General features: G+C 41.2%; 1 protein-coding gene across 29 annotated transcripts in view; it reads right to left on the bottom strand.

The window, feature by feature from the left end:
• MACF1 (microtubule actin crosslinking factor 1) overlaps positions 1-18,951 on the bottom strand; it is a 398,054-nt gene that overhangs the window by 65,314 nt on the left and 313,789 nt on the right. For all 29 annotated transcript variants that reach the window (XM_031962224.1, XM_031962206.1, XM_031962223.1 and 26 more), the window contains 3 exons: positions 5,035-5,196; positions 4,632-4,802; positions 1,624-1,790 (listed from right to left, as the gene is read on the bottom strand). In XM_031962224.1, the coding sequence (XP_031818084.1) occupies positions 1,624-1,790; positions 4,632-4,802; positions 5,035-5,196 (500 nt within the window). The remainder of the gene's footprint in view (positions 1-1,623; positions 1,791-4,631; positions 4,803-5,034; positions 5,197-18,951) is intronic.

Raw genomic sequence — 18,951 nt, 5'->3', positions numbered from 1 at the left:
ATAGACTTTGGACCGAAAATGCCAATTGCATCCAAAAAAAAAAAAAAAACTATGGAGAGTGAATGTAAATCAACACATGCTATGTTCACTTCTTTTTTTTTTTTTTTTTTTTTGGGGGGGGGGTGTTGTTTTCTTTTGTTTTTTAAATCTCTCCCATGGTTTTTCCCTTTTGCTCTGATTTTTCTCTCCCAACATGATTCATAAAATAATATGTATTAAAAACAAATAAATTTACAAGGGGGAAAAAAGTATTTGAGGCCAGATTTGAACACACAGGTTCTACTGAACTCCAGGGTCAGTGCTCTATCCACTGTGCCATTTAGTTGCCCCTCTGGTACTGTTTCTTAACAAATTTTTGCATAATAATATCATGGCACATTCTTAATGTTATGATTAAATGATATAGAATAGCCACAGTGCTTATGACTAGATGACTATCTATTCTGATTAACCCTGATTTTCTATTTCTCTGAAAATATATTCACTTCATCCAACATACTTGGGGCAAAGAGCAGGGCTAAAGTCAGGCCCAATCAAATATATGATAAATACATTATCATTGCATATTAGCTCTTTATGATACCATTTGGGGTTTTCTTTCCTTCTTTCTTTTTTTTTGCTGAGGCAATTGGAATTAAGTGACTTGCCCAGGGTCACACAGCTAGGAAGTATTAAGTATTAAGGCTGGATTTGAACTCAGGTCCTCCTGATGTCAGGGTCTCTATTCACTGTACCATCTAGCTGACCCCATTTGGGTTTTTTTAAACAAAGATAGTGGAGTAATTTGCCATCTCCTGCAGTTCATTTTACAGCTGAGGCAAAAGTCACACAACCAATGAGTGTATGAAAGTACATTTGAACTCAGGTCTCCCTGATTTCAGGCTCAGCAAATCCCAGCTATCCACTGGGCCACCTAACTGCCCAGACAACAAATTACCCACTTCCAATAAACACAATTTATGTACACAGAAAGAACTGCTTCCATTTGCTAATAAAGACCATTTGCTAAAGGAGATGCCAAAGAGTTCATCATGTAGCTCCTGCCTCCTCCTCCTCAGGGCCACAGACTGGCTGCTTCTACTTACTGAAATAATTCTAGCCCAAACCAGTAAATGTACAAAAGAAGAAACATTTTCAGGATATTTCAGCTAATCATTTCAAAAGAATTATTCTTTTAAAAATAAAGGGAAAAGGGTATTTCAAAAACTTGGCGGGCAGGAGGAAATATTTTGGCCAGATTCTTTTAATACCCTCCCATCACTTGATACAGCAAATGTAACAGGATAACCCTATTTACAATAGTGTTCCCGACTTAGAAATTAAATAGATTGTTTCCACCACACCTAAACATAAATGGGATTAGTTGGAGCCCATTACACATCAATTCTCATTCATTAGAATATTTAAAACTGCTTCTTACTGATGATCATCAATAGCATCCTTGACACAATTTCTATATCATATATTGGATTTTCAACATTGGCTGTGCTATGGGGATAATACAAGAACAAAAGAGGATTACTGATCTTTATTGAAACATAAAACTACCTAATGTTAGATCCAAGAAGAAAAACTAGTACCTTGCTCTTCCCTGTTCCCATTCCTCTGCCCTTTCTGACTTACCTTGCTGCTGCCCTGTTTAATAGTTCAGTCCATCTCCTTTCCAGACTTTCCAGCTGGCTCATGATCTTTTCTCTATCAGTCAGTTCAGCAGACTGTGCAATTCTTTCCCCTTCTGCCTGAAGCATGTCCACAGTGGCTTTTCGATCATCCAGTAGCCGTTGGAGCAGCTGTTAATACATTTTTCCCCCCCACGAAAAAAAAAAAAGTCACAGGGCTGTCAGGGAAGGTATCCCTCTCAGTCTGAAAAACACCAACTTCTCTAAGCTCAAGTGAGATTCCAATGGAGCAAGCTGATACTAGAAAGATTTCTAATCTTAGAAACTCAAAGATAATGGGACATGCTAAATCACAGAATACTAGAGCCAAGATAGAAATTACCTAATGTAGTCAATACAGGCATACCATATTTTATTGTGCTTTGCTTTATTAAATTTCAGATGTTGATTAGAAAACCAACAACAAACTGAAGGTCTATTGGCAATCTACATTAAGCCGTCTATCAGTTCCATTTTTCTAACAGCATGAGCTTTCATCATAACTGTGTCACATTTCATTAATTTTCACAATATTTCAAACCTTTTCATTATTATTACATCTGTTATGATGATCTGTGATCAAGTGATTTTTGATGTTACGATTTTAAGTGTTTTGAGATGCCATGAACCATTCAGATATTAATGTTGTGTGTGTTGTGACTGCACCACTGACTAGTTGTTTCCCGGTCTCCCTTCTTCTCCTTTGCCTCCTTCCTATTCGTTAAGACACAACAATATTGAAGAATATTATATAAATTTACTTTAGAAAGCAGATGCAGGGGTTTGCGATGATTGACTATAATTTCAAAAGAAGTTCTGTGGGTAAAATGCAATGAAACATTATTGCATACTACAAAGAAATCTTTCATGAAGGGAAGTCAATTGGGTCATTATTGTCTTATTTTAAGAAAATGACACAGTCACCCCAACCTTCAGCAACCACTGCTCTGGATCAGTCAGCAATCATCAATGCCGAGGCAAGACTTTCCATTAGCAAAAGGATTATGACTTGAAGGCTCAGGTGATGTTTAGCAATAAAGTATTTTCAAATTAAGTTACGTACAACTTTTTTAGACATAATATTACTGCACACCTGATAAATTACAATATAGTGTAAACATAACTTTTATATGCACTAGAAAAGCAAAGAATGTATGTGACTTGCTTTATTACAGTAGTCTGGAACCAAACCTACAATATCTTTCCAAGATATTCCTGTATTATTCCAATTAATTTAGCCATGGAACACTTGATTCTAATTAAATTCAATAAACATTTATTAAACACCTAATGTGTGTGCAAAGCATTGTGCTAGATGCTATGGATACCAAGAAACAAAGAAAAAAAAAAAAAAGCAATCCCTCCTGTGTTCAATAACATTTACTATGGGGGATTAAGTAAACATGGACAATTTAAGACAGAAAAAAATAAAAATAATTAAAGAAACTAGAAAAGGTTTTGGGCACTTGAGAAGGAAGCAAAGGATTTTAAGAAGCAAAGTTTAGAAAGGAAGGAGTGCATTTTAGATATGGGGACAACTCTATAAAGAGCAGGAGGTAAGAAATGAAATGCTGAGATTAGGAAACTATGAATAGGCTAGTTGGCTAGAAGGCTGAATGTATGAAAGTGAGCAATGTGAAATAAATGTGGAAGGAAAAACTACGACAGATTGTGATAGGCTTTAAATAGCAATTAAGAAGTTTATATTTTACGTCCGAGGTAATAGAAAGCCACTGAAATTTTTTAGGAGGAGTGAAACCTTTGAATCCATTTTTTAGGAAAACGATTTTGGCAGCTTTGTGGGAAACAATCTGGAGAGAGTAAAGGATAAAGACATGGAAAACAATCAGGAAACTACTAAAAGAGTTAAGAAATGAGGTGATGAGGGTCTGAACTGGGGTGGTGGCCATGAACAGAGAGAAGGGGTGGAGGTGAAAAGAACTGCTGTACAGACAAAACTGTAATCCTTGAGAAGGAACTGAAGAAATGAGGTAAAGAGTCATGGATGACTCTTCTATTTGTGACTAGAATGGTACCCTTAAGAGAAAGAGTTAAGTTTTGAGGAGAGATGGGTTAAGGTCACGAGAGAGGAAGAAGGATGAGCTTCTGTACATAATGAGCTTGAGATACTGATGGGACATTCAGGTGGAAAGGTCCAACAAGTGGTTGGTAATGTAAGCCTATTCACATATCTAAAAAATGCATAATTAATCATTGTTTTTGTTATATCACATTTAATATTTTAGAGGAAAAACTACTAATACTGCAATTGAAATTGTCATGTAACAACAATTCATATTATACAGAATACCAGGTTTCTGCAGAACAAAGTTTGGAAAATACGATCTTGTCTGATCTCTTTTAAAGCTAGGTAACTTGAAGCACAGTAAGGTCACAGAGGTAGCTTGGCAGATCCAGAATTTAAAACTTCCCCAACTCCCAGGAAGAGACCGCAGCTGTCCATTTCCAAGCAAGGGATAATTCTAGGACTGAATAAATTTTTCATATTTCTTTCAATGATCCATTCTACATTTATGAAAAGTATTTAGAGTTGGATGAGCAGAAACTTTTATCATGTAAAGATTTAGCATGGCTACTAAGATAAATTTAGACACATAAAGTTAATTATACCACAACTGTGAGTGGTCTATCCAACACACCCAGACACTTGTCTTTATTTTTTCCTCTTCTAAACCTAATACTATAGGTTCCAATACTGAAATAATGTGTATGAGTATGACGTAGGTTTCTAGTGCAATACAGAATTGGGTGAAGTCATTTTCACTGCTGAATGCCAGCCCCAGAGATTCAAAGACATTCATGAAAACACAGCTCCTGTTTTCTTCTCCATATACCACAAATGAATTATGAATTTATTCAAAGCTACCGGCTATGCTCCCAAATTATACACAACTATATGGCCTTCCACTCCCTAGCAGTGTCATAGTTCACCTCCCCAACATTTTCACTTACCTTCTGTTCTTGGATCTGGGCTTTCACTACTTTATACTCAGCAGATGGAGGCTTCTGATTGGCTATAAGGTCCTCTGTGTCTGCCAACCAACTGAGCAATGGCTCCAAGGCATCCTGGAACTTCCCACAATGCAACAGGGCCTCCTGTAGTTGTGCTATTCTTTGTGCTACCTGGATTTTATGTACATAAGCCAAGTTAATGGAAAGACAAGATCTTGGTTTCAACTGTAACATATTCCTGCCTCTCCTCCCTCACAAGCTATCCATGTTAGTAGCCTGGCTTTCTACAGTCAGACTTGGTCTGGATTCAGGCATTCATTTTCCAGCCCTATTTCTCTAGAAGGTACTCTTTTTCACAAGCCACAGAAAAGCTTCCCCCGCCCCTTTGCCCTTAATCACTCACCTTTTTATTCAGTGTATTCCATCGGGTATTGATTTCTTCCATGTCATGTTCTAAGCCTTGCACATCACAGTTTTTTCCTGCACTCTGGATCAATCCCTGGCCAAGTCCATTCACCTGTTGCAGCTTCATCTGAAGGGGATCTACCTGCTCTTTCTGAAACATCTAGGCAAAACCAAATCCAAAAAGACAAATGGATTAGGTGAAAAGGGTTGGGATCTACAATAATATGCAGCCAAAATGAATCTTTTTCAGAAGATTCAGAATGTAATGATGATGGTAGAAAAGGTAGAAAACAAGAAAAAGGCAGCTCATTTACATGGGAAATTCAAAGTCTAGTGAAAAGACTCTTAAGTCCCATGCTTTTTCAAGAACCTAGACCCAAATTTTGGCTTTACATATTAGTTCTATGATGGCTGAAAAGCTCTGAATATTGTTTTAGCTAACCAAATTGGTAACTATATATACAACTCATTTGTATGCATGACCTTCACTGAACCTATTACCCATCTGTAATTGTGAAGAAAGTGTTTTGGTAAATCTCAGAAACTATCTAACACAATCTATACAGGTATAGGAACATTTTCTCCAATAAGTAGTCCACCAGCCTTTGCTCTACTAACGAGAGATTACTAATTCTTAAGGCAGCCTATTATGTATATGTGTGCGTACAGATACAGCTTAAATTGATCTTCTTCAAGCAGACAGAAATTTAGAGCCCTTAGACACAATTCATCCAAAGAAGTTACTGATAACCAGTTCTGGTTCAGCCCTTATTGCAAGAGGTTCCACACTACTAAATTTCTAAAGCCAAAGACATAGGGAATAAAAAGTATTTTTAAGATCTCCTTTTAGTTTTAATTCTGTGATCTTATTAATAGCTGTAATAATTCTCTCATAATGTCAACAATAAGACAAGTTGATTAAATTTCTGGAGAATCGTTATAGAAGGAATTTCAGTATTTTCTTGGTGAAGGAGTCAATGGAGAAAACTAGTAATCACATCACCTTTTTAAAGGCATATGAAAGCATCTGGAAATATATACTAATCATTTATTCCAAACAAACCGAGTCTAGCACATTAAAAGTGAGAGAATGAATTCAGAAAACACCCAAATTAATAGAAATCAACTAGCTGCCTAAGAAGAACAATGTTTCCAAAATTCATAGAAATCCTCCCTCAGGTAAGCAGTATCTTGTTTGATATGTCAGTGGAGTGGGACTAACCCATACTCTAAAGGCATTTGCTAGGGCAACAGAATGCAGTACATTGGTGCAAAGTCAGTACACTATTATTCAGACACCACAATAGTAACCTGGGGTAGAAATATTGTAACTTTTTTTTTTTTTGGTCACTGCTAATATGGAATTCCTGTTGGAGTTAGTAACCAAATGAATAAACAGAAGGATCCAGGGCTGCTAAACCAAATCCACATCATGATACCATGGTGAATCAACTTTTGCTATAAAGAGACCCTTCACTGCTTAATTTAGGGGCAACTTGACCTTTAACAAGTATATTCCCTCTCTTTTTCTGACCTTTTTCTAATGAGGAGCCAGTGAGGCAAGGAAAGAAAGAGCTGAAAAAGTGAGGGTAGGCCCAGGCACTGAGCATCCCCAAGGCAGGTAACTAGTCAATTCAAATCTCCAATAGCAACTCCTTTACATTCAAGACACTTCAAACTGACCACTTAGGTATTCAGAAAAATTTCCTTCTACATTAGCTATAGAAGACTTCCTACATGATCTTACACAATTCATCCCGAGAATATACTAATTTTTTATATACTAATCACGTATGAAAAAAGGGACAATTTAGCTCAGCTGCTTCTGAGATAACCTTTTGAAATGTGAGAAACAAATTTATAAAGGAGATAAATCCCAGTCAATTAAGAAAGTGTAACTGGGTCTTATCTGAAAAAAGAAAACAAAAACTTGGCTTCCTAAGCACAGTTCACACTATTTTATTATACTCTTTTCAGAAGATGAACTAACTGGGTAAACTCATTGTGTTTTGTTTCAGGAAATACTTTTAATATTGTGTCCTGATTTGTTCCAGCCACAGACAGGCTGTAGCTTTTGATCATACTCTACCTTTTAACTCCTTTGATGAAGGACATAAATGTAAGTCCTCCAAAGACTATTCATTCAAGGGAGCCCCACTTTAAAGAAGCAAGGGCAATATTGTACTTTCCCCTCTTCCCTCCCTTTACCTCTTATTCTTTCTCTTTTTACTTTTCCTAAGCCCTGCCTTTATCTCAGGAATCACCTTTATGATCTCTGCAGATAGAAAGCTTTAAGCATTATATAAAAATCAGTTGTCATTATTATTATTGAAAAAGCATTCTCCCTATTTTGTTTGAGCCATAATAAAAGTAATTGTTATTATTAAATATTATTACAAATCAACCCTCTTTAGGAAGAAATTGAGGCCTAGAAGATACTGACTTATGTCAGTTAACTAGCACTGTTTTTCCTTCCTACAATTTCAGAAGTAGAAGAGGTTGGGAATCATTTTGTGCAGGTCCCTTTATTTTTTAGCAAGGCAACTGGGGTTAACTGACTAGCCCAGGGCCATTACTTTATATTACATTACTAACTGTCAAGATTTGAGGCCAAAGAGCATGTGCCCCATTCCGCAGTCCCCCCAGTTGCCCTAACCTCCTTTTTTTTTTTAGAGGAAGAAACTGAGGCCCAGAAAAGTAAGTGGCTTGTCCGAGGTCAGAGTTAGTAAGAGATAATCCATTTCTGCTCAAGTAGTTATGGTCATGTGTCAATGATTTTATATATATATATATATATATATATATATATAAAAACACTTGTTCTATGAGGAATAAAATGAGGACATTGTGGAATCAGAAGCTTAGACAGGTCAAAACTTGTCCAGAACCAGAGTTAGTCAGTGTTGCAGCAGAGACTTTAAGCCCAAATCAGTAAACCCTCTCCAGCTCATCCTGGCACCCTGTCAACATCACACTGTTACCAAAGAGTAGTAGACATTTCTAAAGTTCACAAAGCATTTGACATTTCAATTGATCCTCAGAGCAAACCAGTTAATATTAGGATTATTATTCTCATTTTGCATTTCAAGAACCTGCACTCAGAATTGAGTGATTAGCTCCTGGTTACAATTTGACAGTCTTGGAGATGCTTGTCTGAACCCTGGTCTCTGCTCATTCCAAGCCTTGCCTAGAAAATGCTATTCACTTCCAGAAAAAGAATGCATGGTGCCTGAATGCAAATCAAAGCATGCTATTTTCACTTTCTGTATTTTTTGTGTTTTTCCCTCTTTTGGGTCTTTTCCCCATGTGATTAATAAAGTGATATGTTTTACATGATTGAACATATATAATCTCTTAAAAGATTGCTTATCTCAGAAAGAGAACTCAACAAATTTGAAGGAAAAAAAGGAATGCCATGTCTCTCCTATGTCTGTGACTATTATATTCACTGAGCTGAGATATTTCCAGAGCAGCAGTAACAGTAGTCATCTATGAGATTCTTGGTGTTTAGAAACAAACTAACCTTTGAACCTTGCATAAAATACAAGTGAAATTACCTTTTACTTAGTAAAGTGATTTTGATTCTATTTATCTCAGTTCAATTGTAGTGTCTAGATATCACAATAATTTATGGAGAAACTACAAGCACTGAGATAGGCTTTGGGGCAAACAATGGGTCAACAGCATGATTTCAAGATAGTTTTGAGGGGAATTATAGTGAGCATGATAAGGTAAGTAGGCAGATTTTGAGTGCCTCCAAGTAAGCCATTTCACCTTCTGGATCTGAGTTTCTTTATCTATATAATGATCAGCTTTAAGGGGCGTGGCTACTCTTTCCTTCTCTTCCCAATCTTGACTCCCAAGGGAGTCTGTTCAACTCTGCACTATCGTCTTCTTTACACTGAGTCTTCCTTATTTTGGGGCAGATCTTGCCCAGCATAGGATTAAATTGCTTCCATTCCTACTCAAGAAATGAAGCTGGAGAAAAAGGGCAAAACATTAAATTTATTTTAGCAAAAAAATTTTAGCAAAAAATATGTTGCGGGACACTAATACATTGTTGGTGGAATTGTGAATACATCCAAGCATGCTAGAGAGAATTTTGGAACAATGCTCAAAAAGTTATCAAACTGTGCATCCCCTTTGATCCAGCAGTGTTACTACTGGACTTATATCCCAAAGAGATCTTTAAAGAAAGGAAAGGGACCTGTATGTGCAAGAATGTTTGTGGCAGCCCTCTTTGTAGTGGCCAGAAACTGGAAACTGAGTAGATGCCCCTCAATTAAAGAATGGCTGAATAAATTGTGGTATATGAATATTATGGAATATTATTGTTCTGTAAGAAATGACCAACAGGATGATTTCAGAAAGGCCTGGAGAGACTTACACAAACTGATGCTGAGTGAAATGAGCAGGACGAGTAGATCATTATATACTTCAACAACAATACTATATGATGATCAATTCTGATGGACATGGCCATCTTCAGCAATGAGATAAACCAAATTAGTTCCAATGGAGTAGTAATGAACTGAATCAGCTACAGCCACAGAAAGAACTCTGGGAGATGACTAAGAACCATTACATAGAATTTCCAGTCCCCGTATTTTTGTCCACCTGCATTTTTTATTTCCTTCACAGGCTAATTATACACTATTTCAGAGTCCAATTCTTTTTGTATAGCAAAATAACGGTTTGGACATGTATACTTATTTTGTATTTAATTTATACTTCAACATATTTAACATTTATTGGTCATCCTCCCATCTAGGGGAGGGGGTGGGAAGAAGAAGGGGAAAAATTGGAACAAAAGGTTTGGCAATTGTCAATGCTGTAAAATTACCCATGCATATAACTTGTAAATAAAAAGCTATTGAGTAAAAAAAAAAAAAAAAAAAAAATTATGTTGCATAATTTTGAATGGACCCTTACTGAGACAAGGCAATTCTTACCACCCTCATGGATTCATGATCCCACTCACTATAGCAGTTCATAGCTCACCCCAAATTTCCCCATCATCTCAGCTGAAAACTCTGGCTCATATTTTACTGAAAAAAAAAAAAAAATCAAGGCCATTCCCTCTCTTCTCCCTTCCTCTTCATCTCACATCCCTTAAATGCCTTCCTTCACTCCACTGTCTTCTCCTCCACCTCTGACTCACAAGAGGGGTTAGGAGGTCCTTCTCTTTGCCAAATCAAACAGCAACACATCCACATTTAGCAGATCCAACTGCACGGGCATCTTCTTCAGCAGATTGTCCCCTTTATCATTTCCTTATCTTCAGTCTCTTCCTGTCTACTGGCTGCTTCCCTGCTGCCTACTGATAGATTCATGTCTCTCCCTTCCTCAAATAACCCTGACACTGGCCTCCTTCCTGTTCCTCCCACAAAACATTCCTTCTCCAGACTCCACGCATTTTCACTGGCTGTCCTTCTGCTTGGAGAACTCTTCTTCCCTGTCCCCCATTTCCCAGCTTCCTCAAGTCTCAGCTGTAAAAACTTTTTCTATATCTCCTTGAATGCTCATGCTTTACCTCTCAGATCTTCTCTAATTGACCCTAACTATATCTTGTCTTGCATATTGTCTTCCCCATCAGATTGTGAGTTAAGAGCAAGGACTGTTTTTGCCTTTCTTTGGAACCCTCAATGTTTACTACAGTGCCTCAAACATAGTGAGCCCTCACTCATTAAGTGCTTTTGAACTGAAAGATCTAGTCCAAGCCCTCATTTCACAAATGAGGACACTGAGGCACTACAAGAGAACAGATTTGCCCAAGGTTTCACAGTAAGACTATGGCAGGGCAGAGTTAGGACGCAGGCTGCCACCCTCCCAAATCAGTCATAATCTCTTTGGGAGACTGAAGACTGAAAGGTCCCCCTAAGAGATAATCTACTTCAGTTATCCTCACTACACACAGGGGGAAACAGATCCTGTGAGAAGTGACTTGCTCTAAGGTCTCCTTCAGTTATAGGATTCTGAATATAAATTTCTTTAGCTCACTTCAATTAATTTTCCTTTTCTTTTTCATGTCCCCTTCCCCTTTAAATAATAACTAAGATGTGGGCTGATAAGGTGTCAAAGATGTCCCTTGTCCTACATTTTAATTGACACTACAACAAAGTAGGAGAGATACTTCCTCTCTCAATTACCAGTCTTACATACAGGTGTGGTAAAGCTACATAGTGGGGGTAATCTCCTGGCCAGTTCCTGATGGTTTCTTCTCAAGAACAGTGAGTGTATAAGCAAACACAAAACAGCCAGTAGGGGATAGGAAGCCAACCTCAATTGTATAGGCTGTGACCTCCTGCTTAACAAAAAGAGGCAATCATTAAGTGTTCAGGGATTAGGAAGACTTTTAATTATTTCCCCATGTACTCTAATGTTTAGATCCCAGAAAAGACCTTAACTTACAACAGTGAACATTATAATATAGTTAGAGCTGGAAGAGACCTGAAGATCATCTAGTTCAATCCCTACATTTTCCATGTGAACAGAGGCATTGATTAATCTGCCTAGAATCACAGTAAATTAGCAGCAGTTTTAAAGTATCAAAGAACAAATGTACATCTGTATAAGTTATGAACATTTTCTGCTTAACTCTATATTCACTTGAATTTTAAGCATCCAAGGGCTGTTAGCCCATCTGCTTTTACAGTTCTGAATTCTCTCCAATACCTAATATTCTCATCTGAAATAATTTCACTTTTCATCTAAATCCAAGCACTCAGAAGGGTTCTGTATTACATCAGAAGATCAGGAGTGACAGGCTCATATTTAAGAGAAGATATAGTCCAATCTCTTAATTTTACAAATATTACAAATAAGACCACCTAGGTCCAGAAATGGGAAGTGACCTGCTTAATGTTACCCAATGACTAAATAGCAAAGAACATTCAAAAACAGGTCCCTCTGGCTCCAAATCCATTCAAAGTTCTGTCCTAAACTCTGTGTGATCTGGGCAAATCTCCTGCTCTCTTTGGACTTCAAAGTTACTACATTTAACATGAGGAGTGAGGAAGGCCCTAGTCTTGACAGCTTTTGACTCTGAATTTACTTTGAAAAAAAAAATGCTGTTATTACAGAAGCAAAATCTCACATTTATTGTTAAGTATCTTTCCCAAATTCTTAAATAATACTTAGTATTTTCTTTCATTTTCTTCTTGGATTGAGTAAGTCTAAATGTGGGGATATAAATTACAACATTTACCATCTCTTTAAACTATGGTGGATTTTACTTTCATCAGCTAGCTGCAAAATGAAGACTAGAAAATAAGAAGACTAGGATATCAAAAAAAAAAAAAAAAAAAAAGACAAAGAGGCCTGTCACTTCTAATCAAACACCATCAAGACATAATGATCAATTCCCAATTCCTTTCTCCACCCATCAACCTTTCCTTACCCTTCCCAACCAAAAGGATATAAAATGAGTCACAAAGCATGACAAATACCTCATCACTGTAAACTAATTCGTTGGACACATCCAGGGATCCTTCTGTATAAAGCATGGTATCAGGCAACTCTATTCCAGGTGTTAGATTGGCCAGAGCCTCCATGGGTTGTACAACACTGGGAACAACCTCTTCCATAGCAGTTTCTGGTAAAATAGAGGGCAATTGCTCCAGAATGGATATCTCAGCTGGTGGATTCTCAGAAGATACTACCACAGAACAAAACTCCTCCTCTAAGGAAGGTACTGAAATAAGAGATACATCCTCCCCCATAATGGGTATTGCAGCACAGGGAGAAATTTCTTCCCCTGGGATGGACCTTGCAGTACTGAGGGCATCCTCCCCAGTGAGAGGCACCGCAGTAGCAGGGGAATCCTTCCATGGGACAGGCACTACAGCATCAGGGATGTCTTCCCCAGTGATGGGCACGACAATACTGGGAGTATCTTTCCCTGTGGTGGACACGAGAGTAGTGGGAACATCCTCTTCAATGGTGGCCACTGCATAAGAGGGAGCATACTCTGTGGGGGTAGTCTCTTCTGTGATAGACACTAGAGTATTTCTGTAATCATCAGATTCCACAGTGGACACAGCAGTATTGGAGACAACCTCTCCAATGATGGGCACTCCATCACCGAGGGCTCCTGTGAGGAGCCCTGTAGCTTTGGGGGCCTCTTCCCCTTTGATGGACACTGCATCTTGGGAGGCATCCTCCCTAGTGATGAGCACTATAGCTTCTTCTATAGTGGACGCTACAGCATTAGGAGCCTCAGCCCCTGGGATGGGCATTGCAACCACACTGGAAGCTTCCTCTTCCATGAGAGGCACTGCAACAATGGGGGCATCCTCCCCTATGATGGGCACTATAACTTGGGGAATATCTTCTTCGGTGGACATCACAGCCCTGAAAGCCCCACCCCCTGTGATGCCCACTGCAGCAGTAGAAGAGTCTTCACTGGTAACACAGACAGATACTGCACTGGTGGCGGCATCTTCTCCTATGCTGCCCACTGCAGTAACAGGGACATTTTCTACTACAACCGTTCCTCGGTCCACTATAACTGGTATATCAATATTTCCTTTAAGAGAATCTCTGACAATTTCCCTCTCCCCACTGGGAAGAAACAATAAGCTTGAATTTCTTGTTCCCATTAGGTTTGCCCCTTCGGATGCCACATTGCACATTTGCTTGGTGTGACTAGTAAACTCCAAACTCTCTTTGTCAAGTCTTGCTCCTTCTATTTCCAGGAACAGGCTTAGGGAATCCAATCCCTTTGGTGTCTCCAAAACCTGCTCTAGAATATTCTCATGAGAGGGTCCTTGGCTCTGACCATCCAGATGCCTGGTCTCACACATTTGCTCCTTCTCTATGTGGTTCTCATCCCCAACTGGTTCATTTTTCCTGAGTGGTAATTTTAAGGAGTCTGCCTTTTTTGAGGGAACCTGATCATTTCCTTGAAGGCTCTTCTCTATTTCCCTACTTTCCAAAGTATTCTCATCTTTCAGTAAACATGAATCTTGCAGAAATTCTTGCTCTATTTGTTCACAGTAAAGAGCAGGCTTGAGCAATATTTCTCCATTCTCTTCAGTGTCTTCCATTTTTCTGGCATCTGTTAGGGACAAATGACTATCTTGCTGATCCAATAACAAAACAGGAGTGAGTCTTTTTTCTTCACAGGAATCCTTCTGGTCAGAGATCTGAGGTACTTTAGTATTCCCCTCTTCCAGTAATGCCGTACCAGTCTGTGGTACTAGCTTAGGTTCTGTTGCAGCCCTTGGGCTAAAAGGCACTTTTTTACACCCTCCTTGACTAAGAGTTGAAATTTCCCTCTTAGTGTCAGGCTGGGTGCCAGGTTCCATAGGAACAGACACCTGAGGATAGTTCAGGGCTTCAATAGACCCATGATTCAATATAGGAGCTACATGATGTCTGGTTCTTGAGGCATCCCCAAGAAAATCACTGTCTAAAAGTGATCTGTCTTTCTCTTGGGATGAAATCAGCCCTTCTGAAGAGGCTGTATTCTCCAAATTAAATGGAGGAATTTCTGCTTCTTCACATAAGCACTGCTGTTCAAGTTCAAGAAACATCTGCACTGAATCTGTGTCAGAGAATTGCTCTGGGATAGCAGGATTAACAAAACATTCTGAATCAGGAAGGAAACTTTCTTGACGTTGAGGAGCTATGTCTTCTATTTCACAGAGAACATCCCTGTCAGAGAGAACACAGCTGTAACTAAGGTGTAAATCTTGAGGAATAGATGCCAAATGGTCTTCTGGTTGTATGTCATCAGAGTCACCCACTTGGCCACTTGGAGGATGTTTGGCAAGGTCAATTCCTGGAACACCAGTTGGACAGCCTACTACACTCCTTATTTCTGCAGAAAATTCCTGTTCCCTTTCTTCAGAAATCTTTGCCCAACAGTTCCTTTTTCCATCTGCTGGAAGAACAATTTTTTCTCTCTCAGACAGCTTCTCTTCCTCCAACTCCTCAGATTCCATCAGGATCCATCTTTCATCCTCTTCAAATTTCAGTTCAGATTCTGTCTTTTCTCTCAGGCTTGGGGTGATAAGAATATTGAATTCTGAATCCAAAAGTTCTTCACTCATACAGGGCGACAGTAGTGGCATTTCTACAGTGCAAGCTGCCTGAGCTATTTCCCCTGGGTGGTGCTGGTGGTCACTGAAGCTGCCCTTGACCAAACTTTTCATGGCTCTGGGCCAGGTTGCACTTGAATATCTCTGGTCCCGTGTGACATCTGTATCACCAGATGGGGCTGCCTCTAATTCTAGAGGTTCAAATTCTTGACGAGAGAATTCTTTGTCCTGTTGAAATGTAAAGTTGTGGCAGTCTACACTCAAGTTTTTCAAGCCCTGAACTTCTGGAATGCCAGTAGACTTGGATATATGTTCCAAAGTCAGTGACTCTGACCTAGGATCCTTATGGTCCAAGTGCCCAGAACTTTCAGTTAGCAAGGATCTGGACTCCTTTTTTTCCTGCAAGGAAGGGTTGGAAGCACCTGCTTCTGAAACTTCACTGAGAGACGCTTCCATTCTCTCTGCAAATTCTGGGAAATTGGGTGGCATAAAGGATTTCCATGACCTCCTGTTAATGTTGTCTTTTCGTTCTGCATTTGGGCGTCTCCTGGGTGGTACCGGTGCTGACTTCTGCACATCACTGCTAAGCTTCAGTGCATCAAAGATTATTCTCTCATCTAGCTTTTTGCTTTCAGGCACCCGAGATTCAAAGACATTAGAAGCTGCTCCTAAAGTCCCATTGCTAGATATAGTACTTCCTTCTATCTTCTCCATGGTGCTTTTTGAAGTCTGATTAAGTTTTGATCCCTGGTCAATCTGTTCATTTATCCTCATGGTGTCATATATGGATCTCTGTGGGACATAACAGTCCTCTATATAGCCATCCTCTTCCTCTCCTTTCCCCAAGCAAGTGGGGTTCTGCCTCAAACAATCTGGTCTGCTAAGTGGCTTACCCATTCTTCAATTCGGGATGAACCATCGACCTAATAAATATTTTTCCCTGACACCCCCTTGTACATTCTGTACAAATTAAAATCCTTTTCAAATGTTTATAACCCAAAAGGCCAGCAGAGGAATCTGCACTCCAAAAAGGCCCCAGGAGGCCTGCTCGGAAAACACTTTGGGCTCCAGTAAAGTTTGAAAAAGATCAGAGGTCCAGACCTGCATCTTCATGACTGCAGGCAGCTTAAGCAGGGTATAACTCAAATCAACAAACAGAATTTTCACTGGTTCCCTGTATGGCTTCTGGTTTTGTTTCAGGTTATTTTTTAAAGCATGACTTGGACTCTTGTCAGCAAAAACCATCTGAGTATAACAAGTCCTATCCAGTATCTACACTGGATCATTTCCAGAAGAAGGTGCAGATGAGTTAGAAGCAGTTAATTTATACGGAGAGTCTTTTAATAACAAAAGGCTCTGCTTCCTCAGTTCAGGCTCCCAACGATTCTTCTCATTTTAGCCCCAGTCCTAATCCAACAGAGGCCAGCTGGTCCAAATTAACCACTCGTCCGCCCCAGCTCCGGGGTGTTTGCATTTGAACTGGGTTGGTCAGGCGGATATTCCAGCAACTTTAAACACAGGAAGTCCTTCATTGGGGACCAGCTCGGGGCTTCCTGTCTCCAAAACATCATGGCATTGTTGTGGTTCAGGGGCAAAGCACCAGGTCGCAGTTGAGCTCCCGGTTCTGCTCCGCGAAACCCGCAAAGCCCAACCGTACTGCGGGGTCCTCCCGCAGCCCGTCTCAGCAGTAGGGGGGGCGAGCGCGCGGCTCCCGGGCGCGGTCCAGGGCCAGGGTCCGAGAAGGCCGCGCGCTATGCCGCGGGCTGCAGGTGCCGGCCTGGGCTGGCCCCACTGGGCGCGCTCAGGAACTTAGTTTGTCTCTCTCGTAACAGAGTCCCGGGCGCCGCGGGCACCGCCTCCCCCGCCGCTGCCGCCGCCGCCGCCAGTTCCCGAGCCGCAGCCGCCGCGCGGCGGGCAGCATGTCCAGTGGCCGCCCCACCTCTCCTCCGGCGCCCCCGCCGCCCTCCCAGCTCGCAGCTGTCACGGCCCCCGCGCACACACAAACTTCTGGCCGGGAACAAAAGGCTCCGCTCCGCTCCGGGGCCGGGCGGGGGCGACCCCTCCTCCCTCCGCCGCTCTCTAACGCTCTCGCTCCTCGGCGGACGCCAGCGTCGGGCCGGCTGCTCCGTTTGCCGCTCGCCTCTCCTACTCGGCCCCCGCGCCCTCCGGCTCCCGGCCCGAGCACCGCCAGCGGCCCTGCGGCCCTGCGGCCCCGCGCCTAAAGCTGGTAGCTAGCGGGCGATTGAAGAAGGGCAGGGGAAACGAGCGCCGAAGCCTAATCGAGGAAGGCAGGGCTGGCGCGGGGCTGGGGGAGGAGCTGGGGGCAGCCGGCCTAAAGGGCAACCATTAGAGCGAGGGGAGGAGCAGCAGGCTAGGCGGAGACTGCGCTGGAGAGGTGGGGCGGGGGTAGCAGAAAGGGAGGGAGAAAGAGCGAGGGAAGGGGAGGAAAGGGAGAAAAAAGACGGAAAGGGAAAAGTAAGGAGGAGCGGATAGGGAGGAAGCAAGAAAAAAAAGAGGTAGAATGACAGGAGCGAGGGAGGAGAAAAAAAATAAACGGAAAAGTAAAGGGGAGGGGAGTGTGGATATTTGGAACCTGAGCACACACAAGTCTACCCTCTCTCCAAGCACCGCCTCCCCTTCCCCTCCCTCCTCGCTCCCAGGGAGGAAGGGAGGAGGGAGAGAGGACAACTCCCAGACCCTCAAATCCCCTGACAAAGGAAAGCCCCGCCTGCGTAAGCCCAGCCGCCCAGACTCTCCAGCCTTTAGGTTCCAGAGGCTCCAGGAACCTACCAAGCGTCCTCCCAGATCCACAGGGCACAGAGTCCAGGGGCGAAGAGAGAAGAAGCACCCGAACCCCTTTCCTCAAGGCATCTACCCGGTTTTCCAGTTCTGGCCAAGCCCCAGAGGGGCCCCATCTGCTGGGCAGCGATTCCGCGGGTGGGCGCCGGCTGGCAGGCTGCTTTTACTGGACTGCCTAGACAGAACACCCCACCTGGGGGTGGGGATGGAGGCGCCGGCTTTAAAATCGGTTTTTCTTAGGCTGCCACTTAGGATTTTAAAGTTTGGAGCTGCCTGAAAATGACTTTAGCTCTCATTTCGTACAGCATCTTCATTTTAGTGGGAGTTATTATAAAGCTTGAATTTTATTTACCATCTATCTTGTAATGTCGAAAAACCCCTTAAGGAATAGGACTGGTTTTTCCCACCCATCTTAGGTTGAAAAGATAGGGAAGAGAATGAGACAGACTATAGTTTGTAGTCTACTATAGTCTTATGACTATATCTATCTATCTATCTATGTAAAAGCCATAATCCAGACACCCTTTCCAGAGGTGTATCTGCAATTTACTTTGCTGAAGGAGGTGCAAACACGGGATACTTCTGAACACAATAGCTAGGAAGCCCAGAAGTCTCGTGGCACCTACTGAAATAGCTGGCTTATAAGTTCTTTGAAGTTTGTAAAACGCTATCTGTACCTTTTCACATCTGATCTGCAACCATACCATCCTATTAGTTCTGACTGAACTGAAGAGTTCAGGATGTTTAGTTCAGTTCCTGTTCAGGATGAGGAAACTGAGGTTCAGAGATGCTAAATGACTTGCCCATTAGTCAGACAGCTAATAAAATAAGAGGTGGGAAGTCAGGGCCAGTGTACCAGACCAAGTTTCAATTCAGATTTATAACTCCTTAACGTTTACAAAATACTTTCCTTACAGCAAAACTGAGCAGGTGGTGTCTGAGAAAAACAAGGATGAAAGCTTCATTTTTATAATAAAGCAAACTCCATTATCTGGTCTTAGATAGAATTCCTCTGGTTTCTTCAATGAGACACCATGACACAGTAAATTATCCTATAAAATAATCTGAGTCTT

Source organism: Sarcophilus harrisii, chromosome 3 (assembly GCF_902635505.1).
Source record: "Sarcophilus harrisii chromosome 3, mSarHar1.11, whole genome shotgun sequence".
NCBI classification, from domain to species: domain Eukaryota; kingdom Metazoa; phylum Chordata; class Mammalia; order Dasyuromorphia; family Dasyuridae; genus Sarcophilus; species Sarcophilus harrisii.
Note: the sequence above shows the minus strand (reverse complement) of the source record. Positions and strands in the feature narration are given on the sequence as shown.